The sequence below is a fragment of the Mustela nivalis genome (assembly GCF_964662115.1).
Source record: "Mustela nivalis genome assembly, chromosome: 6".
Lineage (NCBI taxonomy): Eukaryota > Metazoa > Chordata > Mammalia > Carnivora > Mustelidae > Mustela > Mustela nivalis.
Genome location: NC_139025.1, coordinates 17,838,354 through 17,863,856, shown reverse-complemented (window position 1 = coordinate 17,863,856; position 25,503 = coordinate 17,838,354). Strand labels below are relative to the sequence as shown.

At 54.4% G+C, this 25,503-nt stretch overlaps 2 protein-coding genes across 2 annotated transcripts in view; both read left to right on the top strand.

Moving 5' to 3' along the window:
• Positions 1–11,667, top strand: part of POMT2 (protein O-mannosyltransferase 2) — a 43,032-nt gene extending 31,365 nt beyond the window's left edge. The window contains exons 12-21 of the mRNA XM_082733635.1: positions 732–810; positions 1,962–2,113; positions 2,556–2,647; positions 3,690–3,766; positions 6,408–6,479; positions 6,783–6,842; positions 6,938–7,043; positions 7,937–8,077; positions 8,236–8,350; positions 9,159–11,667. Coding sequence (XP_082589761.1) covers positions 732–810; positions 1,962–2,113; positions 2,556–2,647; positions 3,690–3,766; positions 6,408–6,479; positions 6,783–6,842; positions 6,938–7,043; positions 7,937–8,077; positions 8,236–8,350; positions 9,159–9,264 — 1,000 coding nt within the window. The 3' untranslated portion in view covers positions 9,265–11,667. The remainder of the gene's footprint in view (positions 1–731; positions 811–1,961; positions 2,114–2,555; positions 2,648–3,689; positions 3,767–6,407; positions 6,480–6,782; positions 6,843–6,937; positions 7,044–7,936; positions 8,078–8,235; positions 8,351–9,158) is intronic.
• A 3,662-nt stretch (positions 11,668–15,329) lies between these two features.
• Positions 15,330–20,489, top strand: NGB (neuroglobin). The gene is made up of 4 exons (XM_082733670.1): positions 15,330–15,654; positions 17,071–17,182; positions 17,829–17,948; positions 19,334–20,489. Exons 1-4 carry the CDS (start codon positions 15,566–15,568, stop codon positions 19,466–19,468), a joined length of 456 nt encoding a protein of 151 aa, XP_082589796.1. The 5' UTR covers positions 15,330–15,565; the 3' UTR covers positions 19,469–20,489.
• Positions 20,490–25,503: the final 5,014 nt, after the last annotated feature.

The following is a 25,503-nucleotide window of genomic DNA, read 5'->3' as shown; positions in this document are numbered from 1 at the left end:
AAGCCCAATGCGGGGCTTGATCCCAGGACCCTGGGATCACGACCTGAGCCGAAGGCAGAGGCTTTAACGCACTGAGCCCCCACCCTTTACTTTTTAGTTTTTATTATTTATTACTTACTTAGTTTCATTTTGTTTTATTAACAGAAAGTTATCATTTATTGTTGAGTTTTATTTTTGGAAATTTGGAAATTTCCAGAATTTTTATAGTGAACACTTAATTCTTATTGTGGATAAAAGTAAGAAGTATTATAAAACGAACAAAGTAAATAAAGCCAAATTAATTCCTCCCTTCCCCTTCTGACCCCCACTTTGTAAAATTGGTGATGAGGGCAGAAAGAGTAAATGGGAGGGAGGAGGCTTACCTGGCTTAGGCACGAGTAGATTACAAATCTTAGTTTCTTCTCCCCAAAGCTGCCTCATGAGTCAGGCAAGCTAAGTGCTTCAGAGCCATCAAATGTGGTAAGTCATCTCCCTACTGCAGAAGTTAACCCCTTTCTTGGCACAGGGTCCAGGGCTCCTACCGTCTGTCCCTCATGGTTTGGGCAATTCTCTGATTCTCTGGATGTTTCTTGTGAGTAAATAGGCAAGATATTCCTGATTTGTTGGATTTCATAGCTCAGATTCTAATTTTTCTTGCAGTAAAAGATGACTCTGAATATCCCTAGTAAAAGAGGAGACACTACATGTCTCTTTTCCCCAGGATAATGCCGTTTCTCTCTCTTTACTTCTAGGACTTCTCGGAACCTGCATAGTCACTATCATGAGGCCCCCCTGACCCGGAAACACTATCAGGTCACTGGCTATGGCATAGTAAGTGAGCAACTGGAGTGTGATCAGGCTGTAAAAAATTGTGGGGCCTAGTTTATGGCCATGAGACAGAACACATCCTCCCTGGAATTCTGGAATGTTCCTAAGGATGACGGGCTACACAGGGACTCTATTAACATTCGGAACTTTTTGGCAAGGCTTGCTGTGGGAAAAGCAGCCTGTGAGTCTGTTTGTCTCCATCTCTTCCCTCCCATAATAACCATGCCATTTTTCTGTTCTGACACTTAATAAATGTCACATATGAATACTGTTTGGGTCCCTTTTTAAATCACAGTGGACATAGAAGCCATGGACCCACAAGATGATCCTAGGTAAATATATAAACATATATGTTTATATATTTATATATTTATTCTTTGCCAGATCCTCATTGACTTTACTTTTAAGGATTACTTCCCTGTTCTGCAGGAGATGTTAACCACAGTGCTTTTGAATTTTTTACTAGCGTGGGGTGATGCAGTTAATAGAAAAAGAAGCTCAATGAGTACTTGGGGAGTGATTTGGAAACAAAACCACTGGAGAGGGCAGCTAGACTTAGGACTATCTTACGTTTCCTTGCAGGGGCTTTAGTGCATCAGTCAAGATTCTGTGTTCCTTAAGGTGGCCTTCCCAACCCCCCTCCCGCTTGCTCACCCCATGCTACTGGGGCCACTAATTATCATTTTCTTGAGGGCATCTCCTGAGGAGAATTAGACACAAATGTCTTAATTTCCAGAATATCATCTCCAGGCCAAACCTTTCTGGCCTAGATGAGTGAGTGTCCAGATGGCCAAGTAATGGGTACAAATGGCCCAAATCTATTTCTGTTGGCTCAAGGTGCTGTCATGAGTTTGCTTTAAGAGCAAAGACATATGTTTAGAATTTAAATGTAGTCCTGTGAAGCACTGGAGTGTGGGCCGCAGGAGTCACACTACTTTTCTTAGTTGTGGTGGCGAGCACTGGGGGAATGTCCGTCACTTGGGGTGTTTCTCTTGCCCTCTCATTCCCCTTCCTGCCTCATCCACTGAGGCCTATTTTGTCTTTGACCGTTGTAACATGGTGGCATCGGAAGGGGGGCCATCTCTCTTTCCTGACATGTCTTCTCTAAAGTCATCTTAACTTTCTTTGTATTTTTCCCTTGATTGACATGGCAGAATGGGACAGGGGACTCAAATGATTTCTGGCGGATTGAGATTGTAAACAGAAAATTTGGAAACCGGATCAAAGTGCTTAGAAGTCGCATTCGCCTCATCCATCTGGTCACAGGTTGTGTCCTGGGCTCCTCGGGAAAGGTCTTGCCCAAGTGGTGAGTCTGGGGTTTTGATGTCCCAACTGAGGCTTATCTTTTCCCTTTCACACTATAAGGAGTATACCAGAAACTTCTATTTCCCAGTTGTCAATGTTCACCTCACGTTTTCTTGTATTTTAGTGGTAGATGGAGGGAGAAAAGGCATCACGTGTGTTACAGAGCACAGAACTCCAGAGTTCCTTTGGTGTTTTATGTGTTCTGAGAGTTGAACAGAATAGTTGTTCATCTGTCTAGGACATTCTATGTGCTCTGGGCCTTTCTAACGTGGGAATACTCTGGACTCCTCCTAGGACAGTCATGGAATATAAAAGAGTGAGGTTGAAAAAAGTATGGCCACTGGGTTGAAAAGAGCAGGTTCTATAAATGTAAGAGATTTGACAGTGCGACTCTCTGGTGAGTGTCACGTCTTCTGAGAGACCTCTGTGACTGCTTTTCACAGGGGCTGGGAACAGTTGGAGGTTACCTGCACCCCATACCTAAAGGAAACCCTCAATTCTATCTGGAATGTGGAGGACCATATCAATCCCAAATGTGAGTGAGATTGCTTCTTGGAAACATAAGTAACTCTTATCTTAGAAAAATCAATGTTCATAGATTCTGCTGCCACTGTATCTCATTGTTGTCATTTCCTGTCTTTTTTGAACCTAATCTTTTCATATGAGGTGTCTGGACAGGTAGCTCCTTTTTCTTCCCATCCATGTCAACTTCCCATCCTCCTTAAACTCCCCCTAAATTGACCCATGACCTCACTGTGGGCCAGAGCTAGTTTTCTTGTTCCATTTTCCCTGCTTCTTGTTGGATCTGATGCTTTTCCTTGCTGCCTGCAATGCGGGTCTACTTATCTTGTCTCCTTCTGGGCTTTTCTGTCCCCTGCACCTGGGTTCCTCCCACCCTCAAGGCTTGGAGCAGGCTGGTGCTTTCCGGTGATGCCCCTGTGGAGAGCCCCAGCCAGCCAACACTTTCACAGAAAGCAGTGGCCATAGCCCTTGAGCCCCCATATCTGTACTCCCAGCTCCAATGTGGTGTTTCTACAGGAATGTAATCTTCAACTCAGTCTTAGGATCCATCGTTTGTCCTCCTCCACCACCCCTCTTAAGCTTCTGCTTGATTTCCCCTCTCTGTGCTTCCTATTTCATTCTCCTTAGTACCTAATTTAGCCAACCAGCTAATTACTTTACTAATGAAACAACTCTTTAGCGAGTATAGTGGGAAGCCTGGGGGCCCCTGGGATACACTGGTGAATGAGGTGGACTTGGTCCCTGTCCTCCCAGACCGGCCCAGCATTCGAGCCTGTACCATAATGGAGGGTGATAGTGCTGAGAGCAATGGCAGCACTAGGGATGGGCCTTGTCACATTTGTGTTTCTCCAAGTGCCTCACGAGGGCTTTGCATAAGGTGAAGGGATGATCAGGAATTGGGCCAAGCTTTCTTCTGTCTCCTCAACACTCTAACGTACTCATTAGCCAGTGCATCAGGAAAGCTATACTCAGGCTCCAGGAGCAGTGTTGGAACACAGACAGCTGTGAGAAGTGCTTGTAACCGAGGTTTTCTTCTCTGTCCTTTCTTTGTCTAGTGCCAAACATCAGCCTGGACGTGCTGCAGCCCACTTTTCCTGAGATCTTGCTGGAGTCCCACATGGTGATGATCCGGGTACTGTGGGCCCCTCGCATTTGAAGGCTTCTCTGTGAGCTCCGACCATCCACAAATTTGCATCACAGATCAGGAGCCATGGTGTAGATGCACTGTCTCCTGGTGGGGGACTTTGAAAGGGTCTTCGCTTCTGCTTTACTTGGTCCTTGAAGGCATTTCCCTTATCGCAGAATGATGACAGTGATGGTGATGACGGTGATGGCGACAGACTCCAGTGCACACTTACGTAGCTCTAAGCACAGTGCCGCACCAACTTATTCAGCAGTTATCACAGTCGTATGGGCTGGTTGTCCCCACTTTAAAGATGAGGGAATTGAGACACAGATTGGTTAAAGAACTTGTCCAGGGTCACAGTACTAAACGGAAGAGGTGGACCAGGCTTCAGAGCCAGGCCAGCAGCTTTCAGAGTCCACGCTGGTTACCGCCACCCCTGCTGCTTCTAAGTGATCCTCCAATCTGTTCAACGGCAGAGCCCACGAAAACCAGAGTGCTCTTGGTTGAAGATCTTGAGACATTGATAGCTCCTTCCATCATAGGAAATTAGAATGAATTAGCATGAATACTGATCTGAGCATGTTGTTGATCTACAGCATAAAGTGCCCACCACGAGCCCACTCGTGTTCCCAGACACGGGGAACTGTTAGGGGGCATGGTTGAGTCTACCGCAGATTTCGTAACACTAGTTGTTACTCCCCATCATGAGTGTGAGACAGCTGTCCTAGCCTGAAAGGTGTAAGAACAATTGAGAGAGGAGATGCTTAAGTTGAGAAAGTTCTACGCAGTAGCTCACTTCACCCCTGGGCAGCAGAGAAAGCCTGCTGCAGTGCTGATGTGTGGGGGTTGCCTTTGCTCTGGTTTGTGGAAAGCCAGCATCCCGCAGCAACGGTGTGTAGGAATCGCTGTATCTTGAGCCAGGTACGTGATGATCGCTGCACCCACGGGGGCGCAGAGACGTGTAGTGCTTGTTGTTTGTCCCCTGCTGAGCCGCTGTCAAGTGGACTTTCCTGGAAATGATTATGTAAGCAGTCCTCAGTAAATACAGTTGACTTACTTCACCAGATTCGATCAGAGAATTCAAATTTTGTCATTTCTGCACATTGGGAGGTGATGACTTGACATTAAGTGATCTCTGGGTCACTTCTTCTCTGACTCCCTGCTTGTAACTGTCACTGTGGCCTGATGACATAGCTCTTTTGAATACGTGCCTGTCAGCTAAAACATCATTCTGTGTCTGGGTAGAATTTTAAGATGAAGTCTAAATAGTCTCGTTTCTTCTTTCATTGTCTAAGAGGTAGAGCCAAAGAATAAAGGGGGACCAGGGAACTTTCTTATTCAGCCAATATAGAGTCAGGGTGGGGAGGGTGATCAAAATAGTCCAAATGAGAGAAACCGCACAGGAGAGGGCTTCTCTGCCTGCTAAGTGGAGGGTCTGAGTTCCGTGCAGAGAAGGCTGCCTTGCCTGCTGAGGTCAGCTGGGATGAGCCCACTCTAGATTTTAAGCATAGGGAAGGATGTATAAATGCTCAGGCCTGTAAAGGTTGTAGATTTTTCCTTCCCTCCATTTCTTGGATTCGTAAAGGAACTGGATTTCCGAGGCTAACACAGTGAATAGATTTTCTGTGGCTGGTTAGAGCTCTGGCTGGAGTCCTGGAGTCTGGGGCCGAACTGCAATGGTTCGAAGGGATGGATTTCCCTTAGCAGCTCCTCTGGGGCCCGGGATGATTCATTCTTCATTCCGAGTCCTTCCGTGGAGAAACCCTGACCTGACTCATAACACCTCACTCCTGCTCTCAGGAAGTGGCTTCTCCGTCTGTTCTGATAATGAGGCTGGCACCAGGCCTGGTGCTTACTATCCAGGGTCCTGATCTTTTCCTTCTTGTTTTGGAAAAACCCTGAATGTGGTATGTAGAGACAGGCTGTTGGACAGTCTTGGCTGCTGGATTAAAGGTGCTGGATCTGGGTCCTTCAGGCTAAAGTGTTCACTCTGAATGGGGGTAGTATCACTCCCAGAGTAAAATGTATTCTCGGACGGCAAAAAACCCATAACTTTCTAGTGTATGAAGCACAGGTAGTCATCCAGTATGTAAACACATTTACAGTATAGCTGTGGTATTAAAGTGTCATGGGAGGCATTTAGGAAAAAAATATCTAAAAAGCCCCAGGAGGGGCAAGAATGAAAAAAAAAAAAGTTAACAAACACTAGACTAAAGTAACTTTTTCCAAGTTCAGGAACTCATCGGACTGTCTGGTTTTGTATTTGAAATTGGCCTCCAGAGGAAACAAGTAAGCCAGCCTGACTTTGTATTTCGCACTAGCCTTCTAGACACCTTCTACTTGGTCCGAAAGATGGATATATGTTTTGTGCTCACAGGAAACAAGTCCTTTTTTCTCTCAAGTAGAGTGGGTCTGAATGGACTGTGTTTGGTGGCAGTGGAAGCTTGTGTGTTGGCAGAAGTAAGGCAGTCATAAGCAGGTGAACAGTGACTGAGAAAGCACCAGATTCTTCCCCTGCAAGGGAGGGAGACAGGGGAGGTTTCTCTTGACAGTTGGTTGTCTATCAGAGATGCCCATTCCCCACATTTCTGTCAGCTCTCTAGATCTCTCTGCCTTGACTAACTTCCTTTCTGCCCTTTTCCTGCAGGGGAACAATGGTCTCAAACCCAAGGACAATGAGTTCACATCCAAACCCTGGCACTGGCCTATCAACTATCAGGTAGGGCTCAAGGCTAGAGCTGCTCCCAGGAAATGGAGCCAAAAAGAGACCATTGAGACTTGGTGAGGGTGGGGTGGACGACTGGGCAAGGCCTTACCTGGCATGAGGTGGCCGAAGACGGGGCTCTGTTTTCTGTCCTGATTCTGAGCTGGCCTTCCCAAAGAGCTCACATAGAATCGGCACTCCCGGAGCCTCCTGCCCAGGCTCCCTTCCTGTGGAAGGTAGCTGGGCCTCCTTCCCGCCGGAGCACGTGTGGCAGGGTGCACCGGGTCCGGGATCAGCAGGGTGTCTTCCGCTCCGCAGGGCCTGCGCTTCTCAGGGATCAACGACACAGACTTCCGCGTGTATCTGCTCGGCAACCCGGTGAGTGCCCCGCGCGCTCCCTGCGTGGGCCCTCAGCCTGGGTCCGCGGCAGGCTGCGGCTCTCCTCTCACCCGCCCGTGCTCCTTCCCGTGCAGGTGGTCTGGTGGCTCAATCTGTTGAGCATTGTCCTCTACGTCCTCTTGGGGAGCATCATTGCTGTCGCCGTGCAGAGAGGGGCACACCTGCCTGCGGAGGTGGAAGGTCGGTCCCTGGGGTCTTCCTCCCCGGACCTAGCACCTGGTCGGAGCCTGCTCTGCCGAAGGGCCATTCTGCCTTCACCACCCCACCGCTTCCCTTGTCCTTTGCTTTTTAGAGCTCAGTCACCAAATACCCAGTACTGTGTTACACTCCATCCTCTCAGCAGCCCTGTAGAATAGAACATTCTTAACCCCATTTTATGGCTTAGGACGCAAAGGCACAAAGAGAAGGGACTTATCCCAGGACATATACTAGTAAGTGTAGAGCTAAGGTTCAGGCCCAAGTGGTCTGACTTTAGAGCCCTCACTTCGGAACTCTATGCTCTGTATAGAGCTGCCCACCTTTTCTTCTCTGTTGCTCTCTGTTCTGTGGCCCTGTCCTCTAGTGGGGTAGGGACCACAGCCCCTGAGACTTTCCCACAGGCTCTTTTTACCCTATGCAGCTCCCTTGTGAACAGCCATGGCCCTAGACCCCCTCTGTCCCATCCATAATCATCTCTGACTTCACCGCTGCCCTGTCCGCCCCTGCAAAGATCCTTGCAGCAGCAGAGATGTGGGAGATGGCAGTGGGCTGGGGGCGGCTGTCTGTGGGCCGTGCAGCATCTTGGCTTCTTTGGAGGCTGGGCTGTCTCCTGCTGCTGTTTGGTGCATCTGCGTGGGTGCTGAGGCCTCTCCAAGCAGGCGGTGAGCAAGGCTCTCGAGGGCCAGCTGCTCCTCTGGTCCAGCTGCTGTGGGCTCGCTTAGCAGCTTGCTTAGTGCTCCAAATGAGGGAGGCAGGCCTGGTAAGGGCATGTGGCCTAATCCAGTCCCCCTGCAAGGAAGGGGCAGAGCTGGACGAGAGCAGGGGTCTCTGCCTTCTCCCTGGCTGCTGACCAAGCTGTGCTGCTTGGGGTCCAGGGCTGTCCCAGGTCCTGCTGCAAGGAGGTGGTCAGCTCCTGCTCGGCTGGATGCTCCATTACTTCCCGTTCTTCCTGATGGGCCGGATCCTCTACTTCCACCACTACTTCCCAGCCATGCTCTTCTCCAGCATGTTGACAGGTCAGCACCGCCTACCTGGCCTTGGGGGAGGAGGGCCGGGGAGCAGCACCGAGGGGGAGTCTCCCTGCTTCCTGACCTAGATGGCTGCTCTCTGCTGCTTCCCGGGAAGCCATCCTCTGACAGCGTGGGGCTAGGCCTGGCTCTCTTCTTTCTCCCAGGGATTCTGTGGGATACTATCCTGCAGCTCTGTGCCTGGAGTCTGGCCTCCCCTTTCCTGGCCAGGGGCATGTATGCGGCAGGACTCCTGAGCCTGCTTCTGGGAACTGCCTACAGGTGAGTAGCCCCTGTTCCTTGTATTGCTGCCCCCCTGTTCCCTGCCCACAACTCTGATGCCTTTGGTGCACTTTAGAGTCCTCCGAGGTGCTCTTAAAGCAGGGTGGTGCCAGGGCCCCATCTCTGGAGACTCTGATTCAAGTGAGCCAGATTTCAGGGCTCCCCAGGTGACCCCAATGTGGAGCCAGATAGGAGAAAGTTGGGGCTGTGTGTTCTTTCTTTTTGTCAGGGGGCCCAGCTTTTGTACCATCCCAGCTGCCTTTCTTTAGTCGCCTCAGCTTCCCGCCCGACAGCCCTGGCGGGGGTGGGTGAGGCAGAGGGTGAGGGAAGGGTGTGGGGCGTACCTCAGAATAACTGCCAGGAGGGTGTTGCTTGGCCTCACTGCCCCAGCTCTGGGCCAGTCTCAGATCCCCTGTGAGAGTCACTGGCCTTAAGGGGCCTGGGAGGCAGCATTAAAGTGTGAACAGGAAATGGTGGGCCTGTGATCTGAGGGCACATGCTCATTTTAACAAGTACTCTGAGCCAAACAGCCATGGCCAGACCCGACCAGACCCCGGGACTGGTCTCTCCCCTGGGCCTCCTGGGAGGAGCCCTTTCCTTCTTTGTCATTAAGCCAGCATCTACTAAGCCCTCGGACTACGGTGTGCCTACATGTTGAACTCAGACATGGTGATGAGGAGTAGGTCCTGTAGGTGGAGAAGAGCTGATAAGCTCCAGCAGGGGCTGCTGAATTTCAAAGATCGGTGGGGCCCTTGCCTCTCCCGGGACACTGGGTACCAATGGCCTCCCTCTGGATTCTGTCTCACAGCTTCTACCTCTTCCACCCTCTGGCTTACGGGATGGTCGGTCCCCTAGCCCAGGACCCCCGAAGTCCCATGGCAGGACTAAGATGGCTTGAATCATGGGACTTCTGAGGCTACTGCTACTCCAGCCTGAGTCCAGGAACTTTCTGGGGACAGCCAGCTGTGCAGCCAGTCCCTGGACCTTCCCAGCTGTGGGCAAAGCTGCCCGAGGAGCCTGAGGAATTCTGCTGCCTGCCAGGATCCAGCTCTGGGAGCATACCTGGAATTTAACCCCACGCTAGGGAGAGCCGCAGCGCTGTCCGCAGAGATCCCGCTGCTGGGATCCCGTAGCTGGGAATGGCTCAGCAACACAGGCCATCTCTCGGGCCCGTTTCCCCAAGTGTGCAACATAAGGAAGGATGAGTGTGTGAGAGCGTGGGGGTGAGTGTGTCGGAGTGGGAGGGTTCATTTGTCCATATACCTGTGGAATACAGACCGTGACTGTGGACAGCTGAGTGTCATAAACTGTAAGAAATAGTCCAGGGCTATAGTAGTATTTTCTGGTATTTCTTTCACACTGGATTTAGTTTGAAAAAAAGAGCCACCCCAAATTCTCTGACCTCCAAGAAGGCTGAGCTCACTGGGCCCACTTGGGGATATCACCAAGGACAGACAGATGGGGCTGTCAAAGCCGTGCTGCCTTCTCCCCACAAACAAACAGAACTGAGCGCCCCTGAGCTGGAGGGCAGGCCTCCCAGCTGCTTCCTGGGGGAACTGCCGGCAACTCCCTGGGGCAGCAGGTGCCTGCACTTCCTGCCTGCAGTGTGCACAGAGGACCGGGCTCTGGATGACTGGTGGGAGGAACGGCGTCCTATCCTTGGCTGCTCTGTGTTCCCAGGCCCTGTGTGCCGGAGGTGGTTCCTGCTGTCCGTCCTTCTCCCTCCGCATCCAGCCTGGCTACAGGGTGGTGCAGATGCGTTCTCCCCATGGTGGGGAGAACCTCTGGGGCCCCTTAGCAGCCGAGGCTGGTGGGCAGCAAGGCAGGGATCTGTGGTGCCACGCTGCGGTCCCAGTGGGCTGCCGCAGCCCATCAGGGTTGCTGCTCCTGTCACTCATGAGATGTTCCCCACGTCTCTGTCTTCCCTGCTGCCCTGGATACATTTCATTTCCCTCTCTCTGTCACCGTTTCACCGATCTCTTTCTCCCAAAGACCCAGAGCACCTAGAAATGCAGCAAAGCTTCTACTTTCTACCACTTAAAGGCCCAAGCAAGAAGCTCAGAGCTGTTCCTTTCACTTCCTCCCCAAATGGAAGTAATTAAGAAAGCCCTTGGGTCAGAACCGCACCAGGCCCAGGCCCATGCTTCAGCCACCTCCCTCCCGCCGGTGCGTGACAGAGTATTTTGTCTCAGAGGACTGTGATGCTTCCCGGTTTAATGATGAGGCTCTGCCACACTTCATCCTCCCTCCTCTGTACCCCCACCGATTCTGACAGGGTCAGAGCTCTTTAGAGCATCTTCTGGAGGCGGTTGCCACGGAGACTGGAAATTGGGCCCAGGGACAGGCTGTGCTACCTACTGGGCATGGGGAGGGACGCTTCTGGCCATCCTTAGCCGTTCCGACTGGCCATCATTAATGTTAATAGAGGAAATGCAGCAATGTCAAAAACAAGGCAGGTTTGTTAATTAGATCTGGGGTGCGATGACCTCCCTCTCCCAGGGCTGCAGCCCTTTTGACTTCCCCTGGCAGGAAGTGCTGCCTGTGTGCTGAGTCTGGGCTGTGGGCTTAATTGTGTTTCTGGAAGGGGGAGGAGAGCAGGGATGAAGAACCTCTGCTCACCCCTTCCGCCGCATCGCACCACTGTCTCTCCTGCCCTGGGTGGAGCTGGTGTCTCCTGAGCTGTGCGGGGCAGCCATCTGGGTGGGCTCTCCTGGAGGGAGAAAGTGGGAGTCTGTCCTTGCCCCTCAGCCAAGAACTGTGGCCCCACGACAACTGGGAGGGGACCGAGGTCCCCTTGTACCTTCTTGTTTCCTACTAGGAGCTGGTTGGAAGGGAGGAACTCCGAGGAACCAGAGAGGCAGCCACTCTGAGTGAGGGCGGGGAAGGAGAAAGCTTCCTGCCCATGGCTCCCTCCTAGTTTGGCCACACTGGGGACAAGGGGCTCCTCTGTCTCCTCTACTGCTTTCCAGGGATGAGAGAAGAATTGTTGGCTTACTCCCTCCTCTTCCTCTTAGCCCAGACTGGCAGACATTCTCTGTGGACAAGGCCGTCTGGGCTGGTGCAGCTTCCGTGCTCAGGTTCGGTTGGTGGTAGACACTGGGGACAGGCGATCAAGGTGGGGCTCCGAATGTGGGCTCTGGGGCCCAGGAATTCATGGAAATGTGACGTGCCCTACAGACTAGCTGGTGGAGGAAGAAGATGTTTGTTAGCGCAAACTCCAGCCAGCTTTTTGAGCCACAATTTTATATATTTTTTCAAAAGTTTCCACAGATAATCAGAGGCCATTTACTTTTGTAATAAATAGCTCTTATTTTGAATGCCATGGTGTTCTTCTTGTCCTTAATTGAATCTGACTTTCCTTCGGGTTCCCAGAGAGAAGACAGGAATGTTTTGAGTGCAGGAACCATTCCACCGTGTCTGTGTCCGAGGCCCTGGCTGGGCAGGTGAGCCTCGTTACCCCAGGGGACATTTGGGCCCTCCCACCTACAAGGTTGCTTGAGTAATGTTGGTTGTTCTTTTAATTTATTTTAACTTACTCCAAAATAAGTAGGAAGCTGGACCTTACTTTTTCTCTTATAACTGGCCATGTAGTAGGGCAAGGAGCACGAGAGAGTAACAGTTGTCCGCTCCTGAGGCAGCTGTGTGGCCCAGCATTGTAGCAGCTTCCACTGTGCTCACCAGAGACCCCATCCCGCCAGGGGTCTTCTGTTGTGAGGAGTGACGCTAAGGGTCCAAAAGATGTGAGATGTGTTGGCAGTAGACAGGGGGAGGAGAGGAATAGCCTCTCTGGGAAGTGGGGGCGGCCTGACTCCCCTGCCCTCTGGGGACCAGAGTGGCTGGAGGGGGTGGGGAGGGGCTCATGCAGATCTTCAGAGCATGGAAAACACCAAGTCTGGGCGGGTTAGAAGAGGACCAAACATGTCTCGGCTGGCACAGCTTATTTTCCCAAGCCCGATGGCTCTGTGTCACCGGATCCTCATGAAGGCACAGCGAGGTCAGTGCTGGTTGATTAATCTCTCAGTGCTGAGAGGTTATTATTTGCCTGAACATCTGCCTGAATTCCACACTCAGTCAACAACGGGGCCAGAACTGAGCACCAAGTCGGCCTTTTCTGTTGCTCCAGCTTCATCCTGGGGCTAGAAGCCCCTTCCCAGAACAACCTGGAAAGCCTAGATCCCTTGGGGAGAAGGCCTGGATGCAGTTCAGTGTCCAGATTTAGCATGTTCCTTTGTACATGCTGCTTAGTGCATCCACAGCTGACCCGGGGGCCGGTGTTCGCTGCTGGACCCAGCCCAGTCGTCTCTCAGGAAAAAGAGCCCTGAGAGGTGGCACTTGCCAGTTTCCGTGGTGTAAATACTCCCACCATGGCCCATTTCAGGCTACCATCCTGATGTCACTGTGTGAGATTTTGGAAAGCTAGCTGTGTACAGCTGGCTCTCTGAGGCCACCAAAGAGCCAGCTCCGGGACACCACTGACCCAGACCCAGGGCCCTTGGCTGGTTCTCAACTGTGGACACAGCTCTTGCTCATAGTCCACCAGAATGGAGGAGGCAGTGGAACACAGGGGCATGGAGAATGGGCTGGAATCAGACTTGAGGGCAAATCCCGGCCCCGCCGTGTACATCCGTGGGATCTGGGACACGTGACCACACCCCCGGGCTTCTGTTTCCTCCATGTAACCAGAGGACAACAAATGGTACCTCCTCGATAGTGGTCTGGTAAGGATGAAGAGTGAATGATGTAAAGACCCTTGCAAAGAGTTGGGACCAGATGGCCCAGTGGACGCTGGCTCTGTTCCTGTCGCCAGCTCCACATCAGCGAGCATTGTCTCTAGAACAGCACTCCCCTTGCCTCCACTATAACCTGCTACCAGGTCATGGGCAGGTGCCAGGCAACCATAGGAGCTCTTGTGACTTCTTCAGCCCTCCGACACGGACTCAGACCCTCTGTCTCCTGGTCGGAACACCCTCCCTCCCCCCGGCCCTACTCAGGCCCAGCCAGGTTCTCAGGTCCTTTTTCCAGGGAAGCAGAGAGGACAGCGCCCTGAGCCCCCTCCTCCTGCCTTGAGACAGAGTGAGTGCTGCCTCCACCACTTACCAGCTAAAGCCATTAGCTGCCATTAACTTATCAGACCCAGACCCTGTCCAAAGGGGAAAGGAGGCAAGAAAGCCCCCAGTGTAGACTCTTGCCAGGAAGTGCACACTGAGTGGGGTGGGAGGCCTTAGATAAGCCAGGTGACTTGCACAAGGCACAGGGCATCTGGGCACTGAAAGGTGGAAGTCACCAGAGACCTATGTGGCCTTACCCCCAAGACCTGCTGACCTGGCTGCAGGTCATGGATACTGAATGAGAAATCCAGCCCCCTAGTAACCTAGCTTTCCTCTCCCTTTTGCCTCCAGTCCCTCTGTGCTCTTACTCGGGGATCTTGGACTCTTTTGGACAAAAGCCAGGTTGCCTTACCCTTGCTCTCCTGCTCAGCACAGAGACCCCAGAGGTGTGTGGGGAGATGGGGAAGAAAGGAATAAGGTATATTCCAAATTCCTGGGCATGGAGCCTCAGCCTGTTCATGACCCCTGGCCCGAATACCATCTTGTATCCATGAGCCAAAGGAGGTGGGCTGAAAGGCTCCTTGAGTCCCCACTACCTGACCCCCTTACTGAGGACACTGAAAGAGAGAAGCAAGGAGGCTGAGAGGAGCTCAGAGACTGGAAATAATGAAGGATAAATGGGGGTTTGGCTCTCCAAAGCCTGGGTGACTAGCCCTGGGCCGGAGGAACTTTCATGCTTGAAAGAAAAAGGCTTTGGGGCACCCGCGTGGCTTAGTCAGTTAAGCCTCCAACTTGGTTTTGGGCTCAGGTCATGATCTCAGGATTCTGGTGTGGGGCTCCTTGCTCAGTGGGGAGCCTGTCTCTCTCCTGCTGCCCCTCCCCCACCCCCTTAAAAAAAAAGAAAGAATCAAGCTTGGGCGTAACAGGTGGTCAGCTTCATACCCTGAATGACAAGCATGAGATTCTACTATCTGAACTTCAACTGAAAGAACAAAATAATACTTCTATTAAAATTTTTAAAAGTCTATTGAAAATCGTGGAATAGTAGAATGCTGGAACTTAGCTCCCTGGATATCCAGGTACTGCAGTGGTCCCAGCTAGAGCTGGCCCTGGCCAAGCAGAGCTGAGGCCAGACTGGAGCTGTCTCAAGAACCTGCAGGCCTGGGGTGCCTGAGTGGCTCAGTGGGTTAAGCCTCTGCCTTCAGCTCAGGTCATGATCTCAGGGTCCTGGGATGGAGCCCTGCATCAGCCTCTCTGCTCAGCATGGAGCCTGCTCCCCATCCCACCCCACCCCCACCCCGCCTGCTTCTCTGCCTACTTGTGATCTCTGTCAAATAAATAAATAATCTTTAAAAAAAAAAAAAAAAAAAAGAACCCCAGGCCTGATTGGAAATGGGGGTGGTCCTGGCCCTGGCCCTAAGATGTGAGAGCCCTGGGGTGCAGGGACAGGGGTTGGGGGTTGAGGTGGGGGATGCTTCGGTCCGACCCAGAGTCGGGCAGAGGGCCTCTCCAGCCTCAACCTGGTCACACAGGCAGGTGCTCGGCATCCCCGGCCCCACGTGGGGCAGAAGGAAGGAGAACCTGTGCCAAGGGGGTGGCGAACTCTAATGCCTCCAGGTGGCACCTGAGGAAAGCTTGCGGAGAGGTGGCACGCACAGAGCCTACCTAACGCGGTCAAGTTCAGCTAGTGCCCTAACCAGCAAGTGGTGGAATCATCACCAGTTTCCGGATGAAAAACTGAGGCCCAGAGAGGCTCGACGATTTCTGTGAAGCTCTGAAGCCCAGGCGTTTCCCGGGCCACCAGGTCGTCCCTGGCCACAGCCGGTTGCCCAGAGATGAGCGCCTTGACGGACGGAGAGGGGCGGGGGCCGCGGTTGCTTTAAAGCGCCCGGGCCGGGCGGCGCGGGGCGGGGCGCTGTCGGAACCGCGGGGCGCAGGGCGCAGCGGCCAGAGCGGGGTCCCCGGAAGCGCCAGCCGGGCGGGCACGGCGGGGCGCCTCCACCTGGGGCGGGGAGGGAGCGGTGGTAGGTCCCCGCCCGGCGGGGGGGGGGGGCGCCGTACGGGGGTGCAGAGTGGCCCGCGTCGCCGCGGAGATGGCGCGGCACGTGCGGTGACGGTGCCCGCGCCCCGAGGGTCCCAGCCTCGCGTCCCGCGTCCCCGGGCGACCATGGAGCGCCCGGAGCCCGAGCTGATCCGGCAGAGCTGGCGGGCGGTGAGCCGCAGCCCGCTGGAGCACGGCACCGTACTGTTCGCCAGGTGAGGGCTCCCCGAACGCCCCGGGGGTGCGGGTGGCGGGGTGCCTTGCCAGAAATGGATTCCCGGCGACTGAACCGGAAGGGTCCGGAAGGGGAGGGAAGGTTGGCCCGCTGCCTTGGCGCCGGGGCCCTTCCAGATGTGCGCCAGAGGAGCGAGCGCAGCGACGGGTGGCGCAGCCCCTTCTGTGCTCCACACCTCCCCACCTCCCACCTCCAGCGGCGGACGCGCTTGCAGCGACTCTCCGGGGACGGGCGGGGGTCCTCCCCGGCGGATCTCCTTCCACTCCGGCCAGCAAGCGCTGCTCCCCGTGCTGCGCCCCTTCCCTGGCTCGGCTCCTTAGTGCTCAGTCCTTGGGTGGTGCCTGAAGTGTATCCTCCCTCCACGAGGGCTCATGCGGGGAGCCTGTGCTGGGGCTCCTGAAGGGAGGGCACGGTCCAGGCCCTAGGGGTGCACACTGCCAGCAGCCAGCAGAAGGGCAAACCTTTCCCAGGGAAGGACCGGGCTAGGACGGGAGAACCACCAGGGCAGGGATGATAAGACCCCCATGGCTCACCGCGCAGGAGAGGGGTGCACAGACCCCAAGGGGAAGGGAGGTCAGTCTCCAGCCTTACCCTGAGAGTCTCAGCCATCTGCAGAGGCAATGGTCTGTCACCATGGTTTCTCAGGAGTTTGGATCCCAAAGCCAGCCCAGAACTCCTGAGGAGGGTTTTGCAAAACCTCCTCCCCAAGGGGGAATGCATTCGCAGGGCTGCGCAAAAGCCCAATAAGCCCTCTCAGAAGGGACTGAGAGCTTCTGCTTGTGCCACGGTTTTCTCCGTGGGTTTAGGGACCCTCTGTGGTTCTGCTACTTCCAAGCTGTGTGATCACAGGAAGCTTACTTAAACTCTCTGGGCTTCTGTTTCCTCCTCTGTAAGACTGGGATAACAGTTATACCTACTGCTTAGGATTGTGAGGGATCCGTAAGTTAACCACATGTAACGTTCTCAATGTCCAGTAAGTGTAAGGAGTTCTTAATAGTTTGTCATCACTGGCCCAAGCCCCTACAGACATGATGAGACTAGAAGGTTCTGACCAAGAGTGGAAGGGAGAGAGAGAGACGGAGACAGAAAAGGGAAGAGACAGAGAAGGGCTTTCCTATTTGAGGACTCCTTCCTCTCCCAGCCCTCTGAACTGTTTATAGAGGGGCTGCTGTATGCCGGGTCCTATGAGAGGCCTAGGGACTCATTGTTCTTTTCAGGGTGTCCCACGGGCCGGTGGGAGAGGTGGGAAAGGGGTGCCCGCAGAGCTGGCAACGGGGTCCGTGCCAGGTTGGAGGGTGTGTTCTGGCTTCCAGCTGAATCCCTGCCTCCCTACCCCCAGCCCGGCACCGCTGGGCCCCCAGGGCTCCTGGGACTGACGCCTGGCCTCCCCCCACAGGCTGTTTGACCTGGAGCCTGATCTGCTGCCACTCTTCCAGTATAACTGCCGCCAGTTCTCCAGCCCGGAGGACTGCCTGTCATCCCCCGAGTTCCTGGACCACATCAGGAAGGTGAGGCGGAGGTGGAGCAGCCTGGAGACCTGGGAGAAGGTCCTCCCAGGACAGAATGGGAGACTCGGGCTACGGGAGGTTACTTCTGGCTTGGCCAACTTGTCCCTGCTCCCCCCTTGCCCTCAGCGTTGGCACTGATCCACTAGGGGTTCCCTTAGAGGCTCATGACTCTCACAGTGCCTCAGTTTCTCCTCAGCCGGGGAAGACAGCACCGTCCCCACTGCCATGTAGCAGGCCTTGAGACCCTCAGAGGAGAGGAGCTGCCTTCACAGTGTAACACTAGTAGTCTGGCCACATGTTGAGTGCCTACTCCATGTAGGCACAGATTGCCTTGCATTTCTTTTCTTTTCCTTCCTTCCTTCCTTTCCTCCTTCCCTTTCTTTCTTGTTAAGATTTTATCTTATTTTTTAAAGTTATCTGTACACCCAGCCTGCTGCTTGAACTTACAACCCCGAATCAAGAGTCACACGCTCCACCAATGAAGCCAGCCAGATGCCCCGTGGCCTTGCATTTCCAGATCCTGGAATACAAGGTCCTGGTGGACCTGTCCTACTCTAGGTTGGGACCCTCCAGGTTCTGGACTATGGTTGTGAGCAGGTGGGATTGCTCTGGCCTCTCCGGTTCACTGCTGCCTTGGCCTTGGCAGGTGATGCTCGTGATTGACACTGCAGTGACCAATGTAGAGGATCTGTCCTCGCTGGAGGACTACCTTGCCGGCCTGGGCAAGAAGCACCGTGCAGTGGGTGTGAAGCTCAGCTCCTTCTCGGTGGGTAGAGGCACTTCCTGACCCGAGGCCACCATGCTCCCAGTCCTCCCTGTCCATCTGTTCTTCCCATTCCCACACCCTCAGATGACTAGGGCTGGTGGGCTGCAACTGGTACTTCCGTGCTGTGTGACCCCTGGCACTGCCTTGACCTCTCTGAGCCTCCAATTTCTCTTTCCTGGTGTGGCTTTTCTTAGAACCATGGAAAGTTCAAGAGCCCCTGGGATTAGCCAGTCTGCTTGGTTTCCTATCGCTGTGTATAAAACCATCCCAAGCGAAGGATTGCTCCTTTCTCTGGGTTCAGTGGGGGCAGTGCTTTTGTTCCACATGGCGGGCCTGGAGGCTCTCACGTACTGCAGTCAGCTGGGCTGCTGCATCCATGATGGCCTGTCATCCTTCAGGATCTCTTTCCCTGCGGAGTCTTCGTTACTCAGTGGCCTCTCTGAGCGTCCTTGCAGAGTGGCGGCTGGATTCCCAGAGGGCGGAGCCCCAGCGTGCCTGTCCTCTTCCAGCCCCTGCTTGCATCCCTCCTGGTGACGGCTCAGGGTGGAGCGACCCCACTCAGCGGGCGTGAATCCTCGAGGTGTGGTTCACTGGAGGCTGCCGACGTGACAGTCTACCCCAGAGTCCCCTTCCCTCGCCAGATGGTCAGCACCCAGAGGAAGGGACAGAGTTAGTCTTGTCCTGTCTTGAGCACTGCCACAGTGCCTGGTCTTTAGTGGAACTTCTGGATCTTCAGTAAATATTTCAGTATGTCAGTAAATATTTGTGGACTAAGTAAACCGTATTTTGTTCTAACAATAACAAATGAGAGCCATTATTATTCTTGAAGGCCTACTGTGTACAGATGCTGTGCGAAGAGCTTTCTGTAGATGATCACATTTGCTTGTCCCAGCAATCCAATGAGCTGGAATTTTTACTTTCCCTGTTTAACTGAAGAAGCAACTGAGGCTCAGAGAGGTCACAAAATTTGCTCAAGGCCACACAGCTCATAAACAGTAGAATAAGCAAGGGAACCCTGGTCTGTCTAGTTGCAGAGTCTGGGCTCTTAATACCATGAGTGAGGCCTTGCAGAAGAGGAAATGGAGGCCTGGGGACAATGACTTTGCTTTCTCTAGGCTGGGGGCTCCCAGGCAAGGCCGTGGCCCCAGTCATAGGGTGGTTTAAAGGCTGGGAATGGAGCGAAATACTTCAGTCACTATAAAGCCTCAGATTTAGGGGGAAAGGTGGGTCCCCTATGGTACCCAAGGATTGGGGCAGAATCCTGCTTGGGAAGCATGGACCCCGTGCAGGAGACAAGAAGGGTCTGGGCCTCAGTTATCTCACCTGTGGAATGAAGCAATGCCTCCCCGCCTTCAGGAATGACAAGGTGCCTCTTGCCTCTGCAGACGGTGGGGGAGTCCCTGCTCTACATGTTGGAGAAGTGCCTGGGCCCTGCATTCACACCAGCCATGCGGGCTGCCTGGAGCCAGCTCTACGGGGCCGTGGTGCAGGCCATGAGTCGAGGCTGGGATGGCGAATAAGAGGCGCGGCCCCTGCCCGTGGGCTCCACCTGGCGGCTGCCCTCTGGTTGTGTCTGCCTGTTCCTCTGTGTCTGTGGTAGCCCAGGCTCCCTTAGGCCTCCCTGCATCTTGGTCCTTATCCCCTTGGCTGTCCTGGGAGGTGACAGAGCAGGACTGGGTCTCTGTCCCCCTCACCTCCAACTGTAGATGGGGGTGGCTTTTCCTTCCACAAGGGGATTTCCCTGCACCCCTAGTAGCCTCTTCCTTGCCTGCCTTCTTTCCCTCTGGCATCCCCTTCTCCACTAGGAGAAGAGCAGTGTTTGGTCATGGACATGGCGTGGGGCTGGGAAGGTGGAGAGCTCTGATAGCATGGGTGCTTGTCAGCCGCCCTCGTCTGGCGGGCCTAGGCCAAGCAGGGGAGTGGGGGGCAGAGCCTTCCATGCTTTTCTCTCCCAGGGGCCTTTGCCTTTCACAGGTAAAGAGATGGGACTTTGTTAGCCTTTGTGGTAGAATCCCAAGGAGTGGGAGCAGGTAGTCAAGGGAACCACTGAGGACAGGAGAGCTGACCTCATCTGGGTCCCAGATGCCCCCTGCCAGGGTAGTATTTCTTTTGCTGTATCCTGTTCCCCCATTCAGGCTACTGCTGGGAGCTCCTTTAGTACCACGCTGCAGGAAGAGCTAGCCAGCGGGGGGAGGGGGGTGGATGGGAAGGGAGAAGTGCGAGGAAGGAGGGGTGATTTCATTTCAAAGAGCCAAAGAGACCTGAGTTCCAGGTGGCTCTTCCCCACCCCCTCCAGCAGGGCTGGGTCTTATCCCCGCCACGCTCCCCCCCCCCCGTCCTTTCTGCTACTGCTCACGTGCACTGTGGGGCCACAGCTCCCCATGTTTAATACCTGCTGCGTGCCTAGGCTGCTGGACCAGAGAGAGGGTGGCCGGAGAGGCCCTCCGCCCTCACCCCAAGCTGTCTGCACTCTTACCTTCTGCTCTGTGTGCTGGTTGTGTAAGCTCATGAGGAATAAACCTGCTCTGTGTGCCTCTCTGACCTGCCGGGACTGGTCCTTTCTTGGTTGTTGATTTGTGGCCAGAGGAAGCTGCAGGGCGGTGGACCTAAGGACAAGGTAGGAGGATGGGGTGGGGAGGGCCGAGGCCAGGGTGGGTATAAGAGAAAGGAGAGGCATGGGAAGGCCAGAAGCCGGTGGCAGAGATGGAGCTGGGAGTCTGTGATGGAAACTGGCTAGCCGGGCACTAAGCTCAATTCTTCTTCTGGGGCATGACGCCAGACAACATTTCCCAGCCTCCTTTGCAATTAGGTGGGGGCATGTGACGGAATTCTGACCAATGGAATGTGTGCACATGTGCACCCCCTCAAACCCCTGCATGCTCAGAGGAGTTCTGTGATCCCTCTGCCCAGCCTGATGCACAGCTTACAGTGACCTTGAGGGCCACGTGTTGAAGATGGCAGAGCCACAAGGTGGAAGGAGTCTGGGTTCCTGAAGCGCTGCTTGGAGGAGTGTACCCACTAATCAGAAGTACCTGGTAGGACCCAGGAGCTTCTCCATCCTGTGCAACGAAGACTCACCCATTTTGAATTTTATAGGAAAGAGATATAAACTTCTATTGTGTTTGTGCCATTATACATTTGGGGTTGTTTTGTTCCAACACACACCCACACTAATCCACTGAAGCAGATCGCTGGTCAGGAGTCTGGGAGCCCACCTCCTGGTGGACAAGGTCAGGCCAGGGAGAGGAGTGGGCCAGGTGCTGGGGAGCAGCAGAGGACCCCAAAGGTTCACAGGGTCTCCAAGGAAGTCTTGTAGACCTTCCCTGGTTGGGCAGGTGCCAATTCCAGAGTGGGCTTTTTAAAGGAGATTAAATGGGTTTACCTTTCCGGAGTTAAAGAGCGAGTATGAGCAAGTGTGTGTGTGTGTGTGTGTGTGTGTGTGTGTGTGGTCAGGAGGATCAGGCAGATGGAGGTAGAGACCCAGCCAGGACCTGGAGACGGGCAGCAGCATTTAGAGTGGGTCTCACGTGAACAGGCTGTGAATGGCTGGAGGGCTGCCCCTGGGCCCGCTGGTGTTGACCTAAGACTTTTCTCAGCCCAGACCAATTGTTGCTGGTGCCGCCAGGGCCTCGCTAGCTCCCAGCTGGAGCCTGGTTTTGGGTAAGCTCAGGTGACCGGGCCTGGCAGCCTGTGTGACGATGGACATGGAGCCTGGGACATGTTAGGAATGCTTTTCCCTGCTGTGGCACCACAACAATTTTCTCTGGAGCTCAGGGCTCCGGGGAGAGAGGGCCTCCTCCACTGTGAGCCCTAGTAACATCGGACACTCGGGGGGCCACGCTGGGCCTGCAGCTCCTGAATATTTCCCTGGGCTGGCCTGGTTCCAAAAAAGCCCAATGGCCTTCTGTGCCCTGAAGCTTGGGCCATCCTAAGCTCGGGCTGTGTGTGTGTGCCTGTTTGTGTGCGAGTGTGTGTGTGCCTGTGGCGGGGTCTGCTTGCTTCTTCCTCCATTCCATCTCAGCTCCGATTTCTCTCCTGTGTACCTCTGCCTTCTGCCAGCCCCCATCTGCCATCTTCTGCAAGGGGCCACTCCTCCCTCAGCCCTTCCCTCGCCAGCTACCACCCTGCTTCTCTACTTCCTCTGGTAGCAGAACTCTTCCGAAGGGTCTTCCCTCGCCATTCTCCACATTCCTTTGAGAGAGTGGGGACCGACTTCAACCAGGCTTTCACGCCCGCCCCCTTCTGTTCCACCAGGCTCCCTCAGGACCTCCGTCCTGCCCAGGTCGGAGCCTGAGTCCCTGTTCTCACCTTGCTCCTCTGATCAGCAGCTTTTGGAATAATTGATCACTCCTTCCTTGTAAACTTTTTCTTCTAGAAAAATGTCACATACACAAAACCCCGAGCCTAGTGAATCTCTGTGTGCCCTTCATCCAGCATCGATGTGAGCAACTCTAGACATCCCCCGCCCCCTTTATTCTGCAGAGAGGTTTTGTGTGTTTTTTTAAAGATTTTATTTATTTATTTGACAGAGAGAGAGAAATCACAAGTAGGCAGAGAGGCAGGCATAGAGAGAGAGAGGGAAGCAGGCTCTCTGCTGAGCAGAGACCCCAATGTGGGGCTCGATCCCAGGACCCCAAGATCATGACCCAAGCCGAAGGCAGAGGCTTTAACCCACTGAGCCACCAGGTGCCCCTATTCTGCTGGAGAGTTTTAAAAGTGAATCTCAGACTTCGTGCTCTTTCTTCTGTAAAGTCTTCCACGGGAACATGTGGCTGATGATACCTTTTCCACCTTAATCTGCGCCATCAAAATACCTGCCAAGATGAGCAGTATCTCTTAGCATCACCTAATACCCGGGCTGGTTCCAGATTCCCCTGATATCTTTTGCAGGTGGTTTGGTCAGTCAAGGACCAAACATGGCCTCTGGTTGGGCCTCTTAAACTTCTCATCTCAGCCAGCCCCTGTCCCTTCTCCCTATGCCTTTGATCTGTGGGAGAAACCCGCTCACTTGTCCAGTGGCATCTCAGCGTTCTGAGTTGGCTGGTGCTTTCTTGGGGGTGTCTTTGAACTTACTCCTCTGTGCCCTGTAGTCACGGACATGTGTGGTCAGGACTGGGTGCTCCCTGCTTCCTTTCTGAGTCCTTTTCTTCCCCCTTGGATTCCAGATGCCAGGGTCTCCCAGTTTTCCTCCTTCATCAAGGCCCATTCTGCTCCCTGAAGATTCCCCCCCCTCATCTGCCCTGGACCCCCCCTGGCCTCCAGCTCGGGTCCCAGACGGTTCCATGCTTTAAACTCCCTGGACGGATGCTGACGACTCCGGTCACATCTCCAGCCTAACACCCCCCCCCCCCCCACTCCAGACCGTATCCAGCCCCTGCCCAATGTCCCTACTATGCATTTCAAGCATGACACCACCAAAGTAGAGCCTGGTATGTTCCCTGACTGTCAGGCTCCTTCCAGCATCCTGTGTCTTGGTAAACCCGTTTATCCAGCCATTCAGGCAAAAGAACTGGGAGGCCCTCCACACTTCCTTGCTTTCTCTCAGAGCCCACATCTAATCTGTCCACAAGTCCTCAGGCCTGATCCGAGCTTCTCCCTCTTCCCCCTTATTCCTTGCCCCAGTCTTGTCGGAGCTACCACCATGTCTCTCTGGAGGCCTCCTGCAGAGCCCCAGTGGGGTTTTGTCCTCCACGTTGTCTCCACCAAGAGGCTGCAGTGATCACCTCGGAGCCTAAGGTGATCACATCTCTTACCCACTTGGAATCCTCCAGTAGCCTCCACGTCGCTGGAGTAAAGCCCAGGGTCCTGCTACCCTCCCAGACGGCCTCCCCGTGCTGCGTATTTATTTCCTCCGGATCCGCCCCCCACCCCCTCCATGCAGCCCCCACGCCCCGACGTCTCACCTCCAGAGCCTCCCCATATGCAGCCACTCCCCACCCTTCCTCAAAGCACTTGACCCTGCTGACATCCATCATGTACATGGCTTATTGCATTTATAATCTTGCAACCCAAATGGGAAGGTTGCCGTGAAAGCCACGTGGGGCTCTGTGTTCAGAGGGGAGAGGAGCAGCGAGTCTTTAGGACTTGATGAGGACATGGTGGCCTCAAGTGGTCCTTGAGGCCCTGTGTGTGTCCCTCCGGCTCAAACAATGGTCCTTGTTACAAAGTAAGATGATAATGGAAGTCGTGCGGGTACTAGGGATTAATCGCTTCGAAGACAGGAGACAAATGCTTGGGCCTGTAGATGGCCTACCCACACTGGACATCTGAGCTCCCTGGAGGCCTTCCCAGACGGTGGCTTTGTCCTTAGAGACGCTGCCGGCCGGCACGCTGCAAGGAAGACACAGCGGGAGGGCCGAGACCAGCTTCCCCTCTCGCTTGTCCGTAAGAGCCTTGCCCTCTCTACCCTCCTGGACACTAGAGGCAGCTGGGGGTGCCTGGGCCCCACCCCAGAAACTTCAGGTTGTTCGGGGATGGGGCGTGGACACTGGGATCGTTTAAACTCTCCCGGGAGATTCCCACTTGCAGCCAGGGTGGAGAATGGCAGCATCTGCGGCTGGAGATCTGCAGGACTGTCAGGGCCCAGGGCCCATCCGATGTTTAGAAAGCAGCCCTGCTGAGAAAACCGTGCACTGCCTTCCTGTAAGCCAGCTCGCCCGGCTCCCCTGGGGCCTGCTCCAGAGCTGACTCAGGAACCCGGCTGTGGCCAGCTCGAAATGTCCTCGGGACAGACCTGAGCTCCCCCCAGCACTACAGAATTAGGTGGTGGGGAGCCAGCCCTGGAGGAAGCCGCCCCTAAGTTTGGCCTCTAGGCAGAGGGTCCCAGAGCCCAGTGGCCTCCTGTAGCCCACAGCCCGGTTTGCAGTCAGGGGCTCCAGTGCCCCGGTGGGCACAGCCCTGTCTGGTGGCAGTCCTGGACCTCCCTACCACCAGGCCTCCCTCCTGGCCTCCCTCTCGGCCTGTGCCACCGTCCCATTCCCAGCCCCGCTCTGTCAGTCTTCTAGGTCTCCAGTCCTGCTGGCCTGCTGATACAGACCGACCAACCCCTACCCTCCCTTTAGGACTTGACATGGCTGGAGCGATAGCCAACCCTTTGCAGCTTGTCTATCTGTCTGTCTTACCCTGAGCAAAGTCCCCTGAAATGTCCACTGAACCAAGGAATGGCCCAGAGCTGTGATCTGGGGGACCCTGGAGGCTGTCGAGGAGAGCCTGAGAGACAGCTGTTACGACAAGGCTTTGAAAACCCCAGGAAAAGGTTCCTGGTCCTACAGCTGCCATCAGCCCACCCCGAGACCGTCCTGTTGTCCCAGGGAAAGGTGAGGAAGGCCGCCTCCCCCCTGAAGCCCCGTTCCCTCTGTCCCCCCAACTGAGTCTGTTCCACTCAGTCACACGGCAGAGTAGCTGTCGTTCTACCCCTGTTCTTGGGACCAGCCTAGGGTCACGGAGCTGGCTGCAGGAAGGGCAGAACTTTGGTCTCCTAGACCAGGACAGGCGCCAACTTCCCCCCACCTCACGCCAGCAGGGAATCTCCCCCCAACTTCAGGTACAACAGCAG

Excerpts from the sequence above, each read along its gene's own strand:
- NGB (XM_082733670.1), top strand. The coding sequence starts at position 15,566 with ATGGAGCGCCCGGAGCCCGAGCTGATCCGGCAGAGCTGGCGGGCGGTG. Across the intron at positions 15,655-17,070 it reads GGCACCGTACTGTTCGCCAG|GCTGTTTGACCTGGAGCCTG; the intron begins GTGAGGGCTCCC and ends CTCCCCCCACAG. Across the intron at positions 17,949-19,333 it reads TGAAGCTCAGCTCCTTCTCG|ACGGTGGGGGAGTCCCTGCT; the intron begins GTGGGTAGAGGC and ends TTGCCTCTGCAG.